This window comes from Molossus molossus, unplaced genomic scaffold (genome assembly GCF_014108415.1).
Source record: "Molossus molossus isolate mMolMol1 unplaced genomic scaffold, mMolMol1.p scaffold_m16_p_7, whole genome shotgun sequence".
Lineage (NCBI taxonomy): Eukaryota > Metazoa > Chordata > Mammalia > Chiroptera > Molossidae > Molossus > Molossus molossus.
This window is the reverse complement of record NW_023425401.1, coordinates 15120565-15141173: the sequence shown is the minus strand read 5'-3', so window position 1 is coordinate 15141173 and position 20609 is coordinate 15120565. Positions and strand designations below refer to the sequence as shown.

At 43.7% G+C, this 20609-nt stretch overlaps 2 protein-coding genes across 8 annotated transcripts in view; both read right to left on the bottom strand.

The window, feature by feature from the left end:
* Positions 1 to 10974: 10974 nt before the first annotated feature.
* On the bottom strand, positions 10975 to 12550 carry LOC118620489 (cytochrome c). Its single transcript, XM_036247603.1, has 3 exons — positions 12440 to 12550; positions 11278 to 11454; positions 10975 to 11167 (listed from the first exon to the last, which is right to left on the bottom strand). The coding sequence occupies exons 2-3, from the start codon at positions 11444 to 11446 to the stop codon at positions 11019 to 11021; spliced, it is 318 nt and encodes a 105-aa protein (XP_036103496.1). The 5' UTR covers positions 11447 to 11454; positions 12440 to 12550; the 3' UTR covers positions 10975 to 11018.
* Positions 12551 to 16159: 3609 nt separating this feature from the next.
* The window catches only part of CUNH7orf31 (chromosome unknown C7orf31 homolog), a 42135-nt gene continuing 37685 nt past the window's right edge, over positions 16160 to 20609 (bottom strand). For 4 of the 7 annotated variants that reach the window (XM_036247418.1, XM_036247421.1, XM_036247419.1 and 1 more), the window contains one exon: positions 16160 to 17364. In XM_036247418.1, coding sequence (XP_036103311.1) covers positions 16540 to 17364 — 825 coding nt within the window. In that variant the 3' untranslated portion in view covers positions 16160 to 16539. Of the gene's footprint in view, positions 17365 to 19411; positions 19492 to 20609 lie in introns of those variants that run through there. The other 3 variants (XM_036247417.1, XM_036247416.1, XM_036247422.1) reach the window with 2 other exon arrangements.

Below are 20609 nucleotides of genomic sequence, written 5' to 3'. Positions count from 1 at the left end.
CAGGCACTTCTCGAGAATGGGGCCTTTGTCTGGGTGAGTTTTTCAAGGATGTTTGTATAATGAATAGCCTTGGAAGAGAGAGACAGGTTTGTTTACTGTCCAGTAAAATAAAGATAATGTCTCCCAAAAGGGCAAAGGTCAGGCAGGCTTAGGCCCATTATAAAAGATTGGGTTCCCTACATTCTGTGTTCCTCACGTAATGTGACCCACTGTGCATGCAGGTATTATTTGACCCTCTGGTGTTGCCCTGTGGAAACCGGGGTACTGGCACAACAGTGCTGATACTCTGGCTTCTGTTTTTGCAGCGATGAATAATCCATCCTTTGTCTTTGTTGGGGGAGTTTTGTGTCTTTTGCCAGCATCCACTAAATGGCTATAGGATGACTTCTTAGCTTGCAAGTAGGGTGAAATCTCTGACTCTTCAGCACTAATAACAGTGTACCTTATAAAAACAAAACAAGCCTTCACAACTTCCCTTACATCTTGCTAAAGTCTCTTTCTTGCTAGGAGCTCCAACTAGAACATATTTAAAAGAAGTCATTCCGGTGAAAAAGGAAGTTCCAGCTATAGGAGTGACATAAAAGCTGACTAGGGCTGAGAGCTAATAGCACTGCAGACCTGCCCAGAACTGAGCCCAGGGAATCTCCCTAATGGGGAACCAACTCAGGGTTTGCCCGGCCACACACGGTTCCACTTCTTCACCCACATCCTTTGTTCCTCACCTTTGTGCAATGCAGTTGGGGCCAGAAGTTCCCTAATAGTTGCGTCAAGACCTGGATACTTTTCTTTTTAGAGATAAGAAGGTATTTAAAAGCCTTCAGTCTTTTTGTGTGTGCATGTTCTCAGCCATTAACTGGTATGTAGACATAAGATTCTTAAATTTTGTGATCAGCTTTTGAAAATGTCCTGTGTGTCACTGCATTTTTACTGCTCAGTCCAAGATGATGGACTGTTTGAGTCATCCACACCCTTACCAGGGTCCCCCAGTGGTCACGATGACTAGGGGTGAGGTTAGACACTGCATGTGGCATCGAACACTGAGAACGAAGGGGTAAGAGGTAGAAAGGTATTAGAAAGATCAGGGCTTTAGAGTTAGAGGCCTGACTCAGAACCTTAGTTCTACCACTTACTAATGAGCAATTTAACATCTCTCACCTTCATTTTCTTTCTTTCTTTTTTTTTTTTTTTGTGGTACGTGCCCCTAGCGGGAACCGAACCCAGGACTCTCTGGTCCGCAGGCTGACGCTCAACTGCTGAGCCAAACTGGCCAGGGCTCTCAGCTTCATTTTCTGATGAACAAATAATTACCCTCCCCACCCCCATGCACAGGATTGTTGTGTTCAATGAGACTAGGCATAGAAAACATGATGCCCGTGCAGATGGAGCACAAAATATCAGAGCTATAAAATAGCTACCATTATAGTTTTTAATGAGGATCTTTGACCCTGCTTACCAAAATAGTCCAAATTGACTCATTTACAATTTAGAGGAGAGAATGTGACCTATGAGAGGGCAATCAAGGCTTATATTTGGGGCATCGGTTGAACCCAGCATGCACTTAGCTGTGACTGTCAACATGAGATTGCTACGGCTGGAGCTTGCGCAGCTCTCACTGCAGAGTTATCAGCGAGGGGAGGAGCTGAGTGCCGCCCACTGAAATCACAGCGTTTAGAAAGCAGGCCATCCTGCTCTTCAGGGAAAAACGAAGAAGAAAGCACAAGCATTCTTCCCTCTGGCCTGGGATGCCAGGTGAGGCTAGTTTGGGGGTGGGGGTGGGGGGTGGGAAAGAAACAAGACTGAGACACTGTTGGATTGTGGGAAAGAGAGAATGTCTTCCCTCTGTCGTTGAAGCGGAGCTCAGACACCAGGCAACCTCCTCACAGGGGCAGGTCACAGGACAGGAGAGAGAGGTCACGGGAGCACCTCCAGAGGCCTGATATCCTCCTTGCTGTCAGCTGCGGGCCACAGTGAAGTGGGTTGAAGATCACGGAGAAGCAATCAGGACGTGACTAGATAAAACTAGAGAAGAAAGCTGCAGAGAGACATCTGTAACTGGTCTTCCCTCAGAGAAATTCCCCGTCTGGGTACGGGGCCGGGCCTGAATCCAGGCGAAGGGTGTAGGCAGAGGACCTGTACTAAAAGGCGGAGGGCCCTGGCCATTTTGGCTCAGCAGTCAGACCATCAGCTGGCTGACCAAAGGGTTGTGGGTTCGATTCCTGGTCAAGGGTGTATACCTGGGTTGCAGGTTTGATCCGCCAGCCCCAGTTGGGGTTATGCGGGAGGCAACCAATCAGTGTGTCTCATTGTTTTCCTCCCTCCCTCCCTCCCTCCCTCCCTCCCTTCCACTTTATCTAAAAATCAATGGAAAAATATCCTCAGGTGAGGATCAACCTAAATTAATAAATAAATAAATGACAGAGAAACTTCTGGGGTTGGAGAAACAAAAAGTAGAGACTTGAAGGGTGAATGTCTCAGTAAGAAGGGAAGGGTAGACTATGTGCCCAATGCCCTCCTCTTAAGACATTGACCACATTTCCAAGCTGAGAAGGCAAGAGGCTAAGAAGCCAAGAGGCTAAGAAGCCAAGCCTAAGGCTCCAAGGAACAAATCTGTGTGAGTACTGCAGTGCTGAGGAGACAAGGGTGGAGTTCAAGACTCACCTTGGGGGGTAAGGTGGGAGTGCGGAGGGGGTCAGTGGGGAAAAAGGAGGGGGCATCTGTAATATTTTCAACAATTAAAAAAAGAACTCACCTTGGGAGAGCCCAGTCAATGCCCTGGCCCTGCTGGAACCCCGACAGGCTGCACTTGGAGTGCACAGTGAAACCAGACATAGAAAAAGCCTTTTCCCAGGTTCAGCCCAGCCTGGAGTCAGATTATCTTAATGAATGAAGATAATAAGCCTCCATTCCAGCTACCTAGCAAAACAAAGGGTGAACTTTCTCTGGAGGAATTTATCATCCAGAGTCACTAATTTTTCACGCTCGATGTCAGCATTCAATTAAAAATTACTTGACATGTCGAGAGAAAGGGCAAAATGACTAAAAACTGAGAGACAATAGATCTGTAAGTATTATAGATATTGGAACTATGGGTCAAGGACTCTGTGAACCTAAGAAGTGTAAGGTAGCCAGGCACCGGTGGGAGGTGGGAAGAAACCGAAGAGCCAAACAGCCGAATAAGCAGAAATCAGGCTTTATTGGGTACACTGCGGGCGGGTTCACAGACTCCGGGGGTCGAGTCCTAGAAGCCGCGCCCGATGCTGGGGTTTGTGATTTTTATATCTGCGCCTGTGGCAGAGGGAACTTGTTGTCAGGGTTAGGTCCTGAGGGGCTACGCATGGGGGCCCCTGGAATGTGAGTCTATTGTCCCGGGGCAAACAGTTCCTGGACTAGGACAGGAGAATGGGACAGGAGTTGATCTATGAGTTCGGGGCAAACAGTTCCTGAAACAGGAGGGAGTTTAGGGAGTTTAGGTTGGGTGAGCGAGGTAACGGCTGAACAGTTTGCCTGGTGCCAGTTCCCAGGCTATCGGACCAGAAGGTCCAAACCTGTACAGATTTTTTATAAGATGTCATTTGAGCCAACACTACTGGGGAACAGATCTCAAATGTTCTGGAGAATAACTTTTTTTTTTTTTAATTCTCACCCAAGGATATGCATATTGATTTTCGAGAGGAAGGGGGGAACAGAGAGAAAGAAACATTGATCAGTTGTCTCCCATATACGCCTCGACTGGGGATCAAACCCACAACCTAGGTATGTGTCCTGCTAGGAATTGAAACCACAACCTTTTCGGTGCATGGGATGATGCTCCAACCAACTGACCCACCCAGCCAGGGCCAGAGAATAACAGTTTTGCAGTTTCTTTTGTACCTTCGGAATTAAGGAGGGGATGTAAGGAAGATGACATGAGGGTGAGAGAAAGCAAAGCACAGGATAGTTAACAGGAGTTTGGGCTCCATTGAGGGTGGTTACACCTCCTAGGGGTTTTAAAAAGAGGATTACTCTGGCATTTCAAAGGTGTGTTAACCTAGATGCACAAGAACAATGGACAGGGTTTATTCAAAGGCAAAGATAAGCCTTTTACTGAAAAAGTTGTATGCCTGGGGCATGATTAGAATTAGGGACCTGAATCATGGGTATAACTCTCTAATCCCAGGCACTTCTCTCCCACTAAATCAGTTGGAAGAGTCCTCCCTTCCCTACAATCTGTCCATTTGTTGATTCGACAAATGTCTTGTGTATCCAGATCACAATGAGCTAACATTTGAGTGTTTACTGAGTGTCATGCGATATGCCAAGTACATTCTTGAGTTTAATCCTCAAAAGAACCCTAAGGGTAAAGATACTTAAAACATTTTTTTTCCCTTTATTGATTTTAGAGAGAGAGGAAGGGAGAGGGGGAGAGAGAGAAACATTGATCAGCCACCTCCTATATGCCCCCGAAATGAAACTGGTGATCTCCTGGTGCAGGGGTCGATGCTCAACCACTGAGCCACACCGACTGGGAAGGATAAAGATACTTAATGTCAGTTTACAAACAAAGAAACATAAGCAGCAGAAGAGTTAAGATTTCATTAAGCAGTATCAGCAGAGGGCCCAGACCGTTGAGCTGTCTTCCTCCCCATGCACCAGGAAAAAGGATACAGTTTTCATCTTACTCACAACATGCTCTGTCCCAGCTCAGGGCAGGTGATGTAGAAATTTATCTGTAGATTTCCCCTATCATCTCCAAACTGGAAAGATTTGTCATCTTGGTCCAGATGTATTATCTCTGTCCCATTCAGGTAGCGATAGCTACAATTTCATTAAACTTAAACAGAATAAAAAAGATACAATTTCCAGAATTTACGCAGTGTATTTGTTCTGTTGTGGTGCAGTTCCAAGGCAAAGTTCCTGTGCTGAGATGAAAGCAAGCATTCAGCTCTTCCAGTTTCTAAGGGAGAGGGAGGCAGAAGACAAGGGAGCTGGGAATGGGTGTCAGATCAGCCACGCTGCAGCGTATGGAACACTTAGAGCTAGTCTGACGCAACTAAACATTCTGAACCATATCTGAATTAAGAACAACATTGTTGCCCTGGCTGGTTTGGCTCAGCGGTTAGAGCGTCGGCCTGTGGTCCAGAGAGACCCAGGTTTGGTTCCCGCTAAGGGCACGTACCTTGGTTGCAGTTTGTCCCCGGCCCTGGTTGGGTTGTGTGGATGGCAACCACTCAATGTGTCGCTTTCACGTCGATGTTTCTCTCTCTCTCTCTCCCTCTCACTCTATCTGAACAAAATATCCAAAAATGTCCTCGGGTGAGGATAAAAAAAAACAACAAAACAAAGCAAACCGCGTATCCGATGGGGCTAATAGACAGACTACACATGAACTCTTACAGCTCCATAGCAAAAAGTAACTAAAATAAATAGCTTGATTAAAAAAAAAAAAAAAAAAAGAACAACATTGTTGAAGGTAAGGGATGGTGAACAACAACTTCCTTGTAGTCAGGAAGTAGAGAATTCTTATCGGAAATGGGCGGCAAGGCCATCTGCTGTGAGAACAGAAGTTAGGAGATAAGCTGGAGGAGCATGATGAACTTCTCAATTAACCACAAGGGAGACTGGGGTAGAATTAACATATAAAAGAACAGTTGTACACGCTGTCTGCTGGCCCAGTTGAATCAGCGATAGAAATAAGAATGAGACATGGAGCCCTGGCCGGTTTGGCCCAGCGGTTAAAGCGTCGGCCTGCGGTCCGGAGAGACCCGGGTTCGGTTCCCTCTAAGGGCACGTACCTCGGTTGCAGTCTGTCCCCGGCTCTGGTCAGTCGTACGGGTGGCAGCCACTCGATGTGTTCCTTTCACGTCATGTTTCTCTCTCTCTCTCTCTCTCTCTCTCTCTCTCTCTCTCTCTCTCTCTCTCTTCCTCACTCTACCTGAACAAGAAATGGAAAAATGTCCTCAGGTGAGGATAAAAAAAAAAAGAATGAGACATGGAGAGCCCAGCCAGTGTGGCTCAGTGGATTGAACATTGTCCCATGGACTGAGAGGTCCCGGTTGGATTCCTGGTCAGGACACTGCCTAGGTTGCAGGCTCAATCCCCAGTGTGGGGCGTGCAGGATGCAGCTGATTAATATTTCTCTCTCTCTCTCTCTCTCTCTGTCTCTCTCTTCCTCCCTCTCTAAAAAAATAAAGACATAGTTGTAAAAAAAGAATGAGACAGGGAGTGATAGAAGGCTGTGATCAGATTGGTGCAGCGGGATTTCTCATCTCAGAGGTGGGAGGTTCTGAAGCAATGACAAGTCTGAGTTACAACCGTGGGAAAGAAGTGCAGAGAAGAGTTAAAATCAATATAAAGTTTGAGACAACAGTGGCATTAAGGACAAGTCATTCATTCACTTGTACGTAGCTATTACCATTATACTTTAAGAAAAAGGAGTTAGAATGAAGTATATAAGCTAGGTGCTGAAGTTCTCAGTGTAAGATGAAGGCAGAAGTATAGACAACAGCAAAGGTTCCATGAAGATGTCAGGAATCTCATACAAGCAGTTCAGCATGAGAAAGGAAGAGTAACAATCTGGAAGATGCCAAGACCACAGGCCTCTGTTGTGGACGGTGTGGAAGAATGAGCAGGTTCCATCTGTGAGGGCTGCAGAGGTTCAGAGGCCTGGAGAAAGCCGTTTCTAGTAGGGAAAGAAAATGTGAGTTCTCCCTGGCCAGTTTGGCTCAGCGGTTAGAGTGTTGGCCCATGGACCAGAGTCGAGGGTTCGATTCAGTTGTGGTTTGGTTCCCAGCCCTGGTTAGAGTTGTGCGGGATGCAACCAATCCATGTGTCTCTCTTACATCGATGTTTCTCTCTTTCCCCATCTCCCACTCTATCTGATGATAAATAGAAAAATATCCTCAGGTGAAGATTTAAAAAAAAAAAAGTGTGAGTTCTGTAGAGAGGCAAATAGAGATGACACAGTTTATATGGTGTTTTAGAAGGCACTGTGGAAAGGCAGGGTCAGCATATATGATACTTCCAAAGTAATGCTCCTGTGTGACCTTTGGCTGTAACAACTTCTCTGAGCCTGTTTACTTAGGTATAAAATAGGGACAGCACAGCAGGTCTTTGAATAATGTAATTTCATTAGAACGCTGATGAGATGCCATAGGAACTTAACTCGTTTATATCATGGTTACAGCCATAGTGCATGAAGACTTTATGAGGCCAGTGTGTTTTTATTGCATATGTGCAACTAAATTCAACTGAAGGTGGTAAAAAAATTATAGTTAAGGGTGTCAAATGTCCTAGAGAGCATCAGAGACAATTGAGAATAAAAAAGACTACTCGACATGGCAGGTCACTGCTAACCATGGGAGCAGTAATTTGATTCTCAAGAAATTTGACTTGGATATAAAGTGAACAAATATTTCAGTGCTTCCCAGTTAAGGGCTTTCACAGATGTCATTCAATGACTGCTCAACAGCAATCTTATAATGTACAGATTTTTATTCCCTAGATGGCAAAAATGAGTGTGCAAAGCTCCATTCCACCCCAGGAAGCTTAAATTCTGTTCACCACTCAGCTCACCCCTCTCAAGAGGAAGGCTTCACAAGTCAGGGTAGGGATGTTAGGGGACGGGGCTAAACCTATCTATCCCTCTCCAAACCCAGGTATCTGCTTTTCCCTCTTCCCATTGATTAGTTAGGCTGGACCACCAGGTCCTGTCCGTGGCCCAGGCCAACACAAAGCAAGTAGTTCCCATAGTTCCCTGCCCCTAGCTCAGGTTAATTTCACCTCATCTGTGTAAAGGCACAGCTGGATTGCAAGTCTCTAAAATCTCTTCTAGTTACATTCTGGGACTTGTCTGTGATTAAAATACCACATTTTACCAAAATTCTAGCTAGTTAGTCCATCTGTAAAACCTATCAATGACCTATCAATTACTGTTCACTGGTCCTCTTGCAATTGTGTATTTATACTTTGTTGGTGATACACAGAGAGACTACCAGTGAAGTTCCTTCTACAAACCTGTATATCCACTCCTTGAGAAACAGAGTAAACCTGTTTAATTTTGAGTGAACCAAGACAGCCTGAGGGTAGGACCAGTTTTCAAACACCTGGATCTCTAGATGTTACCTAGACAACTGTTATTAAGTTGAAACCTAGTATTTTTATTTACTCTTAAGTATTTGAACATCAGGGAAAGAATCAGTCTGGGGGCACAAATAATGTAGCCTGAGGCAGCTGAGTGTGTACCTCAGAACTGCTTAGTGGAGATTCATCTGGAGACAAATTTCCAGGTCACTGTAGAGGTGTATTCACATGCTGTCAGGCATCAGCCTTGTTTACACAAACTAAGGTATTAGCCACTCTTACTCCATGCTCAGCAACATCTGTATTGGCCTTCAAGATACTCTGATGTGATGAAGAGGAGCCAAAGTCCCCATCTCTAGAAATAAATACTGCCCATTGTATGAAAATTGGTTTTGGTTTACTCTTGTCTGAGCTAAACTGACATAAAACCACCTGCCTGGGTCTAGTGAACTGGGGAGGCCAGCCCTGGTAAGGCCACTTCCTAGACAGCCCATGAATTCCATCACCGCCTTTTCAATTTACAACAATCTTCAGTAGTTAAAGCAAAAACAGACAATATGTCTGTAAAGAAACTGGAGAAAAATGCAGTAAAAGGATGACCCAAAGGCACATTTCTATTAGAATGCCCCCTACCTAAAATAAACTGCCAACTTCAAAAATGGAATAGGCAAAACATAGTTAAAACAGAAGTGAGCACATCACTTAGAAACAGGAAGGGATTATTAATGGTTCCTGCTTAGAGTAAGAAAATAAATAGTTCCCTGCAAGAATCCTAGATTAAGAAAATAGAAAGTCCAGGGGAGGCACCTTGTTAGACCACTGGCTCTAGTTCCAGATGTGCACTGTCAATACACTGACCACTTGTGCTATGTAACCTTTAAGGCAGTTAAAATGAAAATTCAGATCTGCAGTCACACTAGCTGTATTTCAAGGCTTTAAGAGCCACACATGATTATTGGCTACAATACCTAACAAGGATAATCTATCATCACAGAAAGTTTTATCACACAGTGCTGTTCTAAACAAAACCTAGAATGTAGGTGACACTTGGAATAAAGTCCTTTAGTACATCTGGCTTTTTTTTTTTTAATCCTCACACAATATTTTCTCATTGATTTTTAGGTAAGAGTGGGAGGGAGGGAGAAACATGGATGTGAGACAGATCAATTGGTTGCCTTCTGCACGACCCCAACTGGGGCAGGGAATCGAACCTGCAACCCAGGTATGTGCCTTTGACTGGAATTGCTGAGCCAAACCAGCCAGGGCCATCTGGCTCACATCTGATACCACTCACCAAGCCACCTCTGATGAAGGACTAGGAATGAAGACATGAGTAAGACAGCTAGATTTTTGTCCTTATTTGTTTCTAAGAGCATATAGCCCTTATATCTGGGCATGGCCCTTCTTTTGAATTTATTATGATCACTTACATTGTAAATAACCAGAGGCACTTACTGAGTATAACTGACCCACAACATAGCAGGTACTCAGTAATTATCTTTGTCAACCCAGGCTTTAGTTGATGTAGGTGGCAAAGAAAGAGATCAACTCCCTGGCCTCTATGTCCTTCCATATGGGTCCAGAATTGTCTGTTAGAAGCCAAATTGCTACGCTGTCTCTGAATATCACTAATATATGCAGTCAACAAATCCTATTACAAAGGCTTTACCTCTGAAAGAATTCCAAGGATGCATTTTTTAATTCCCTACCATTAACTCAAATTGACTTAATTTCTCTCATCATCTCCACAAAATTTCCAGGAACTACTCTAAATGTATGGTATGGACCACAGATGAAATAATGTAGTACATAAATAATACACTGTTACATACCACAGGACTATGACCAGCAGCACATTTTTCTATCCACATTTAGCATAAACGCTGCAGGGCTCACACTGGCCAAAGAATTCTAGGGATGGATTATTTAAGTATTGTTCTAATTCAGGCTGTCCTACAGGACAAGTAAATATAATCTAGTAGTATGACTAGTAACATTGTTGCATCAATATTTAGGGCTATTGTACTTTTCAACCATTAATATCTGGGCATCAGGCATTAAATCAAACACATTAGAAAAATCGTATGTGATTTTGTTTTTAATTATCTTATGCCTTATGATCACATAATTTACAATTTTATGTTGATGATCTGTTCTCTATTTTAATCCTTCTAGTGAGCTGGCAAAAGCACCATTACCAATAACACACATATATAGTAATTCTAGTTATTTTTGAATAGTTGTTCAAGAAAATCCTGAATTATAACTTGTCTGACTTAAAGAATTCACAAAGTTTGCCACTGTATCTTGTCACACTGAATTTTAAAAGCATCTGACCTTATAGATCATCTATAAAATGTGAGAAGTGTTAAATACTCTTTATTTGGTATTATACATAAACCACACTAAAACGCCTTTCATTTAGTAAAAGGCAACAGTTTAGATACTGTTGGGAATTTAAATTAAACTGGCATAGTTAGGACCAAAGAGTAAAATGGGCATTGCCAAGCTCATCTCCAGCCCTTGCCTTGTAACAGGCTCATGAACACAACTTGAAACACAAGTGAGTCTTGCTGGTCTAAGAGACAGTGAAAGGATTTCCTCAGTATTTAAACGTATTAATACAACCAGTTATATATATAGAAAACCAGTCTCCTAACAGGTTTCGAAATGGCACTGTCCATCTCTGTGAAAAGCTGAACATTGTGAATCAAGTCCAAGCATATTTTTAGAAAGGGAAAACAGTGATAGTACTCGCTGAACTGAAATTACCATCAAAATAAGAAAGCTGACCATATTCATTTAACCACAAGCCAATCTTATTTAAATCAGGACTGCCCAAAAGAAATGTTCTATCAGCCATTCATGATCTGAATTCTGGTGTATGGGATCAATTTAAATATGGTACACATAAAAAAAAGTCATGAGACATTTTTAATAAATAAGGCAGTGGCCAACTACTACTCATTAGTAGCTTTTTTGAGATAAGCTATCAAGTCTGCCCTTTCTGCACTCTTCTTAATGCCAGCGAAGATCATTTTTGTTCCAGGGATGTACTTCTTGGGATTCTCCAAATACTCCATCAGTGTAGCCTCTCCCCAGGTGATGCCTAAAGAAGGAGAGATGTACTGGTAAGTATTTTACATGCCTGATAAAGGGTTTACCACAGGTTACATTCATGGAATTTGTGCTTGCGTTATTTAACTGTCTCCCTCTTACCTTTGTTCTTGTTGGCATCCGTGTAAGAAAATCCAGGGGCCTGACCTGTCTTTCGCCCAAATAGACCATGGAGGTTTGGCCCGGTCTTGTGCTTGCCCCCCTTTTCCACGGTATGGCACTGGGCACACTTCTGAACAAAAATCTTCTTGCCCTTCTCAACATCACCCATTTCTAAACCTAAAAATAAAAGACTCAATTTATTAAGTCCTTCCTCCTAGTAAAAACACAGTGGAATCTCTGTGACATTAAATACCAGGACCAGTCTTGTTTTACTTAGTACACTTGCAGACTCTATAATACCAAAAATACTACTTGGAAGATTCCTTGAAAAGCACATCTGTTGAGTGCGGTAAAGCAAGCTCAAGTAAGCAAAACGGGAACCTAGTTCCAAACGGTTTCAAAAGATGATGTCAAGGTCACAAAAAGTCACAAATCTGACTAAGTTTGAAGGTGAGTCCGTTAAGCCCCAAATCACAGAAATGTGAATGCCTATTCATACAACAACTTATAGCCATTTCTTTCTCTAAATACGAGGCAAAGTACATTAAGAAGGAGATCAGGGTTGACTGCGCAGGTCACCCGACACTGCCCTGCTGTGGGGTGAGAGGTCAGCGGCGGGCTGTCTCCCACAGAGCCCCATTCTCCAGCGCTGGGCTCCCTGGGGGCGACCACGAGGTCACCCATCCAGGCCGGTTTCAGGAGACTGTGAAGACTTCCTGTGATGCCAGAGCAGGTTGAGGGGAGAAGCGACAGGTGATCAGAAAAAAAACTACCCCTCATCGAAGCAGCAGTTTTTGCCCTCCTAGAACGAGGAGCGCTGCACACCGTTCTCTGCTCCCACCCTCACCCCAGGAAGTCTAGCCCATCCTTTCCACAGCCCCTCAGCCCAACAGGAGAACCGCGTCCAGGCGGGTCTGACTCCCAGCCGCCTCCGGGCTTTCAGAGCGCTGACCTAGTTGGCTGGGGTTCCCCCGCCAAGCCGTAGTCCACCGGGTCCAGACGGGCCATAGCCTGGAGTCCTAACTCCCGACCTGGCCCGCCCGAGCGGGCTCCACCCGGACACCCCAGGCGCAGGCCTCCAACCGCCCGCGCGCCCCCGACACTGGTGCGCGCCCCCATGGATCGGCCTCCACCCTCTGTGTACTCTGTGCCCTGCGCTCACCGCTCTTTAGTCGCGCGCGACACCAAGACTCTCACTCGCAAGCCGGACGTCCCGCTCTCTGAGTCCAAGGACACGCCGGTCCGCGCCTATGTACCGGTGTTGGTGCAACCGAACTCGCCCCGCCCTTTTGCGGCCCGAGGTGCAGCCGGGCCGACTGGTACGCAGTGACGTTACTGCATCTCATTGGTCGTTGTTGCCAGGGCTGCGTCCACGACCTGCGCGCGCATGCCTGCTAGCAGGGTAGGGTGTATCGCGTGTGTGCCCTTCCTGTCGAACCCTCGCTTGCCCGGCAGTTACGACAGTGCCCTGGACGTACGGCTCGGAGGTGGTGCCGGGAGCGGCTGACATCACCCTCCCGCCTCGGAGTGCCTGCGTGCGCCGACCCGGAGGAGAGTGCGGTCGGGTGCTGGGTCGAGGGCGTTGTCTTGCTGAGGTGACGGCCCTGGTGCTCGCTGACGTGGTCCTTCCCGGAGAGACGTCCCCTGTCCGCGTCGCCGTCAGCTGGAGACCTTTGCACCTACTTGCTCCTACTTTCACGGCGGTCGCCGGCTGCACTCGAAGGAATAGCCCGGAATCGGGAGTTGTAAGAGTTGGACGCGTGCACCTGACCTTGTTCTTTCTCCACCCTGTTACTTTTTTTTTTACCCTCACCATAGGATATGTTTACATTTATTTTCAGACAGGGAGGGAGGGAGAGAGAGAGAAACACGACGCGTCTCACACCGAGTGGCTGCCTCCCGCTCACCCCCACCAGGGCCGGGACCAAACCGCAACGGAGGTGCGCGCCCTTGACCCGAAGGGAACCCGCCACTCCCAGGTCCGCCGGGCGCCGCTCTACCCACTGAGCCCCCGGCCGGGGCTCCACCCTGTTACTTCATCTTTCCAGTCTCCCCTCGACGGCCGCCCTGGGACTGGGGGAGGCTCTGCAGGTGCCCGGGAGACGGGGCTATAGCTCTGCCCCTCGCCGGTCGGCTTCCTTTCTGCCAACACCAGTCGCTCCCTCGCGTTTGTGTGGAGAGGAGGAGGGTGTGTAGGCAGCATCTACGCCCCCGAGCGAAGCAAATCCAACACACACTCTCCAAGGCGCCTCACAGACTTCTTGGGAACAGGCACTTCAGCGCTACGCTCGGGGGGCCCTTTGAAACAGCCCAATCACCCACGAAGGACAAACATGAAAAACGTGGCAGGAAGTAGACCGCAAAAAAAGACACTTTGCTTACAGTGTGAGAACAGGAAAAAGAAGGCAGAATGTGGCGATCGATGTTGAGCCTGAGCTGGGACCCTCTCTTGGAGGGCTGATGCCTGTCGGTTTCCTGGTAGCCTGGCGGGGAAGGGGCTGCCCGCTTCACTGAGGAGCCAGTGTTCGTAAGGTCACTGTGCTGGTTGTTCTCTTCCTGCCCATCTAGAACCATATTCCACCATTTTTTGCCTTAGGACAAGGGTGTTTAAGGACAGTATCCCCTGAGCCCCCTTGCCCTTGGCTTCTGGTTGGGATTGCCAGTTAACACTGGGCCCTTCCTTCCTGCAGGGTTGGGAGTGGTAAGGCTTCTTGCTGTTGCTAGTTCCTGGGTGCCCCACCTCTGAGGTTCCCACAACCCTACCCACATCTCGTGAAGAATCGCTGCACTAAACTCCCCTCAGTGGAAGCTTTTGAGGGTCCGTTTCCTGCCGGGATCCTTATTGATAAAAGCACTCATTCCCGTTTTCAGAACAGTATCCAGCCTTCAGCTATGCCTGCGTTCTGCATGCCAGGAATCCTGTTTTACCTTTCTTCAGAAAATAATCCTCAGGACTTTTGCCAGGATGAGGGCGGGCAGTTACCTAGCACTGGGGAGTGGGGCTGGGTAGCCAACTGTCTTCACTTGCAATGTTCCTTGATTTAGTAACCCCCACCTCCCTCCATTCCTGCCTCATACATTCCAGGGACTCAGTTCTGGAGCCTTTTAGAGGATTCTGACGTGTAAATTGGGCTGTTTTCCCCACTGCCAGTGTAGGGCTCTAGTGTCTTTAGCTAGTTAGGATCCGTTGTTTGTAATCATCTCCTTCCCAAAAATGTTCCTAATGCCTCTGCTCCCCCAATCCACCTATGCTCTTGTATATAGGATAATACAAAAACAAAATTCAATAAAAAACAAACCAAAAACTTTACTGTAGTTTTTCATGGACTTTTTAGAGTAAGTGAAATGAGGTGTATGGGTTCAGTCTGTCTGAATCTGGAAGCCTCCATAAATATTTTTTAAGACAGCACATGATGAACATACTTGTAGTGTAGGTATTCTCTGTTACCTAAATAAGGCCAGATCCATTAGCCTTAACAATGAGCCGTTGGGAGTAGGGTTGACATCTCAGGAGTGTTGAAGATGATGACTAGGACAGATGTCTGAAGAGAAGGCTGCACCACTGCTGGTCAAAGTTGGGTGGAGTGAATACCCATAGAGTGCAGTTCTCTGCCCCGTTGCAGGGGAAAATGTGCAATCAAAACCCCCAATTCCTATATTGCAGAGTTGCATCTTCCACAATTTGTTCCTTGGAATCATAGACCAACAATATGCTTTATGATAAAACATTCGCATTAGTTTGAGGAATGCGTGTATACTCTATCCCCTTCACCTCAGACATTTCCAAATGTTACATTTTAAAGGTTATGGAGTATCCTGTGATAAAGTCATATGATTGACTTTGTTGGTCCCAGTTTTCTCCAGTATTATTTTTACCATGTAAATTTTGTTTCCCATTATATCTAATATAACTACTATTATAAAAAAAGAGTTTGGAAAAAAAATTCCAGAATTTTAGCCCAGAAAAGTTTTAAAGAGGGTGTAACCAAATGACATGTTGGTTATGAAACAAAAACATTAAATCTCAAAACCCCCTCCTAGAATTTCCTTATGAACTTTCCATGATAAACTATATCTGAAATGCACCTTTTGGCACATTAAGTGAATTAACCTGCCTCTGGAGTTAGCTAAACTCTTGCAGACCTTCCAAAAATGATGACATTTGGCTTTAGGATAATTGATATCAAGCCACTTGTTAGGGTCTACATGTTTACCCTAAAATTCACGTTGAAATCCTAATCCCCAAAGTGATTTACAAGAATGGGGCCTTTGGATGTGATTAGTCATGAAGGCGGAGCCCTCATGAATGGGATTAGTGCCCTTATAAAAGAGGCCCCAGAGATTCGTCACCCCTTCCACCATGTGAGGTTATAGTGAGATCCTCACCAGACACCAGATCTGCCAGCACCGTGACCCTGGACTTTCCAACCTTCAGAACTGTGATAAATGTTTATAAGCCACCTGGTAGATGGCACTTTGTTATATAGCAGGCCAAATGGACTAAGAAACCATCCTTTCTTACCATAATAACTCACCAGTTACTAATTAAAGCCATTGCCAGATCTTCACAATACAAGCATTTTTTCTGCATTAAAGAAATGGTTATGCTTCTTTATCAGAAGGTTTAAGGAAAAGAAACATCTAGTTTAGAGTGTATGCATGCAGAGCACTTTGTTTCATCTTTTCTATTGACATTTTATTTACATGTTTACATAAAAGAACAGGCCCCACATACTTACTTTGTTAAGGTAATATAGTTTTTACAGTTCTCCATCCCTCAATTAACTGGGCATTTGAGTTTTGTCTTTTGTACCTAATGTTATTTTGTACAAATGTTTACATAAAGGGACAGTGTTCACATATTTATTTTATTAAGGTAGTATAATTTGTATAGACATCTGTCAATTATTGGGCATTTGAGGGTTTTTTTTCCCAGATACTCATTTTTTAAAAACAATAATGTAAATTTTGTCATACACATTGTTTTAGAAAATTCCTTGGAATATAATTTGAAAATGAGATTAAAGACTATAGTTTTTCTGGTTCTAATATTTTATTGCCAAACTGTTAAACTTCTCAAGAAGTCAAAACATCACCTTTTCTGAGTTCCTCTGATCAGATCCTAACTTAAATTCCTGAAAACATAATCCTCATTAACAAGGTCATTATGGCTCCTCTATAAAACAGAATCCAGCAACAAGGAAGAAATTCTATTATACTTTTCTTGCAAGAGGCTGGGTTTTGGAGGGAAAGATGAATATCTTAGTTATAGAAATAATAGGAATTATGGTCATAGAATTGGTGTCTCATCCCTGAATGCACCTTATCCCTGAGGTCTTTAGGGTCTTCTAGAATTGATTTATGGAAACGTTTTTGTGCACTAGTTTTTGAAAAAGAGTTCTTAAGTTCCAGCAGGTTGTTGTGAGGCTTGGCCACTCCAGCTCTAGGAATCCAACCCAGAAGAGATCTTGTTTCTTCATCGTTTTCTGTGTTCAAGGTCATCTGTTCTTCTGGCTTGCTTAAAAAATGTTCTATATCAAAAGCTTCCAAGTCAGGTTTATTTTGTAAAAATCTAGGCTTACTAAAGCTAACAGGGTTTTGACATATAGCATATGGGTCATGTAAGGCAGATTTAAGATGTTCATATTGAATGTAATGGTTTGGGTTGCAGTAAGGAAAAGGAGGGTGTTTTAATGACAGCTGTCTCCAGTACAAATCTTCTATCTTTCTAGTATCTGTGATTTTTGGAAATAGTTGTATGTCATCGGTATTAGTCAGATCTTTCACTGAGTAACAATAAGGTGGGCGTGCATAGGTGGAAAACAAGCTTTGTTCGTCCTTAATCTTGTCTTCAATTTCCTGGTATTTATGGGTCTTACTTGCTGGTGTGTTATCACAAATTGCCATCAATTCTGTAGAACTGGGTATGAAGGTATGAAAGTTACACAAAACTCTAGGGGTACAGTCGGGACAGGAAGGTGGTCTTTGCTGGACAGTAGACTCCAGAGGACGTCGGTTCTGAACCAGTCGAGCAATTCGTCCTTCCAAGGGTCTGCAGGGTTTAAAGACAGAATGGAACTTTTCTACCTGTAGTGGTGGGATAAAAAGGAAGGAGAAAAGTGATTAATTAGTAAATCTGGCATTGTAAAGGATATTGCCACACATGGCAAGTCAAAAATCATACCCATTTTCACTGTCCGAGTAAACTCAGGATGGCGGTAGGAATACACATTCCACTGTTCTTTTGAAAAGGACAAACACATGACCTTGCCCCCTGGATTTTAAGGGAATGGTAAGAACTATCTGCTAATAGATAACCACTGCATTGTATAGATAACCACTGCATTGTATAGATAACCATTGCTTTGTGTACACAGAAACTGATTGTTCCCTCAGGCATAACAGCTAACTGCAAATATCTGCTTCTGTATGTGCTTGCTTGCTCGCATACCCTTAATCCAAATTCCTTAACGGGCTAAGACAACTATATAAGCAACCCTCCCCCTGAGCTCGGGGTTGCTCTCTCCTCTGAGTAGGATGGGACAGTCGTGCACAGCTAATAAAGCTCTCAATTTGAACCCAGTTCGGAGTCTGAGTCTGGTCTGTCTCATTGGTCTACAGCACTTTGATATCTCAAGATACTGAAATTTGGGTCCTAATACACACATTTTTCTCCTCTACCAATTTTTGTTAATATGGAAAGGGAGTATTTTTACGTGGCTATATAGAAATTCCTCTATGTAGGGACTCTTTGCTTTTAAACTTTTAAAGATGTAAAAGAATTACTGGAACAAAACTTCTGCCCATCACCAATAGATGATGTTAACAGTTATGGGAAGTTATTTATTTTAAAAAAAAATATGTTTTCATTGATTTTTTAGAGAGAGAGAGGAAAGGGAGAGATAGAAACATCTGTATGAGAGAAAAATATTGATTAGCTGCCTCCGGCACACCCCCTACCAGGGATTGAGCCTGCAACCCGGGCATCTGCCCTGGCCAGGAACCAGATTGGGACCTCTCATTCCACGTAATGACACTGAGTCCACAGAGCCACAGAAGCCAGGCTATGGGCAGTTATTTAAATCTCTGCCAAAGCCTTCTGTATTAGGCCTAAGCAAGGGTTCTTACACCTTGGTTGAGTCAGAATCAGCTTTGGAGCTGGCAGAAAATGAGATTCCTAAACTTGATCCTCTGAGATTATGATACAGAAGGTCTGCAGTGGGGCTCAGGAATCTGCTTTTTTAATGACCATCTCAGTAATGCTGAGGCTAGTGATGTGCTATGCTTGTGGAAACACTGGTCTGAGGGGAATCTGTCATATCTGTTATTGTTTTTTGAGATGTTTATAAATATTGTGAATTGACTCATGTCTGTAACTGCAAAAGTAGTGAATGTATTATATTAATAGATATATCTGTGATGGGCAGGAGGCAAGGGGGGGGGAGTTGACTTGGAAGGGCACGAGGGAACTTTCTGGAATGATGGTAATTTTCAATATATTGATAGAGGTTTGGGTTACAGAGGTGTATGCATTTGTCAAAACTCACTGAGTGTACACTTAAGATTTGTGCAAATCATTGAATGTACATTTTCCCTTAAAAGAAGAAACTGCAAATAAAATGAACACTGGTTAATGATATGCATGCTAAATGTTTAGGGGTGAAGTATACTAATGTCTTCAGTTTACTCTGAAATGCATAAAAATAGTAAGTGTATTGATGGGTGGTTGGAGGGATGGAAAGATGGATTATGATAAAGTATAGTAAAATGCTCATGGTAGAGTCTAGGTGATGGGCACCTTTGTTAATATGACCTGTTAATCTGCTTGCTAACTATAGAATTACTTAAAGTTTTGTGTGTGCTTGAAAATTTTTCTGTTGTTGAAGAAAAAACTAAAAATGAATGGATATATGATGATGAAGGGATAGACAGGAGAGATAAAAATGAGAATGGTAAGAAGGTAACAGTAATTTGTTTTGTTTTGTTTTTGTGGTACATGCCCCTAGCGGGAACCAAACCCGGGACTCTCTGGTCCGCAGGCCAACGCTCAACTGCTGAGCCAAACTGGCCGGGGCAAGTAACAGTAATTTGGACTGAGGGAAAAATGGACGTAGGAACATCCTTTTGAACCTACTTTGTTCATAGTTGGAGGAATTTCCATACTGTTATCAACACATCTGTGACAACCTTTAACTAATCAGGTTTGAGTAGATACTATGAAGAAAAAAAAAAGAAAAAATAACCCAGCTTTTTGAAATGCTTTGTTAAATTTGTCATAAACAAAAAGTATAGGGTGTATCATATCCTACTTTGACAGTATCCCTTTATGCAAGAAGTAGTTTTTAATACCTTTGTTTAATTCTACTATAGAAAATATTTCATACACATATTTATTACCACTAAAATATGCCTTCTCAGAGTCTGTTATTCAGTCAGAAACTAGCAAGATTCACTTCCAACTATTTTAGGCATATATTATCTTATTATTAATAAAAACTTAGGTGTTGATTTACTTGCACAATAATTTCACATATACTATACTTGACAAACATCCTTTGTATAACTGTACATGTATTTCTTAATAAAAGTGACAAAGCTGCATCCTGAGGGGCTGGACCCTAAAGGGTCAAATCTGTAGGAGTCTGGACAATTGCTGAACACACCCGACAGGGTCAGAGTATGCGTACCATTCTAACCTTAGAGAATGCTGTTTGCAAGTGGAAAATAAACAAAATTAAAAATCCTTCAGCGAATGATACAGCACAGTCAATGGAACTACTTCTGATGTTAATGATTTTATATCACTTTGGGAAATACTGAGGCTAATGTAAAAAATGTGTACAGGCCCTGGCCGGTATGGATCAGTGGTTAGAGCAACGGCAGGCGGACCAGAGAGTCCTGGGGTTCAGTTCCCACTAAGGGCACGTACTACCTCGGTTGCAGTTTGTCCACGCCCAGGTTGGAGTCGTGTGGGTGGCAACCACTTGATGTGTCTCTGTTGCGTTGATGTTTCTCTCTCTCTCTCCCTCCCTCTCTCCCTCCTGCTCTATCTGAAGATAAATGCAAAAATGTCCTCGAGTGAGGATTAAAAAAAAACTTGGACAGTTCAGTCTAAAACGAATTCATACTGAAATAGCTCAAAGTTTTTAAAACATATTTTTCCATAGTTTACTTTTTTGAAAATATTAATTTTATTTTAAAAACTTTGCAGTTTTAGAGGATAAAATTTAGGCCCCAAATAAAACAATAAGTGAATACTATTAGGTCATTTTATTTCATTTACATAATTAAGCCAACAGATTATAGCTTGTATCACTAAAGGGTTTGAGCAT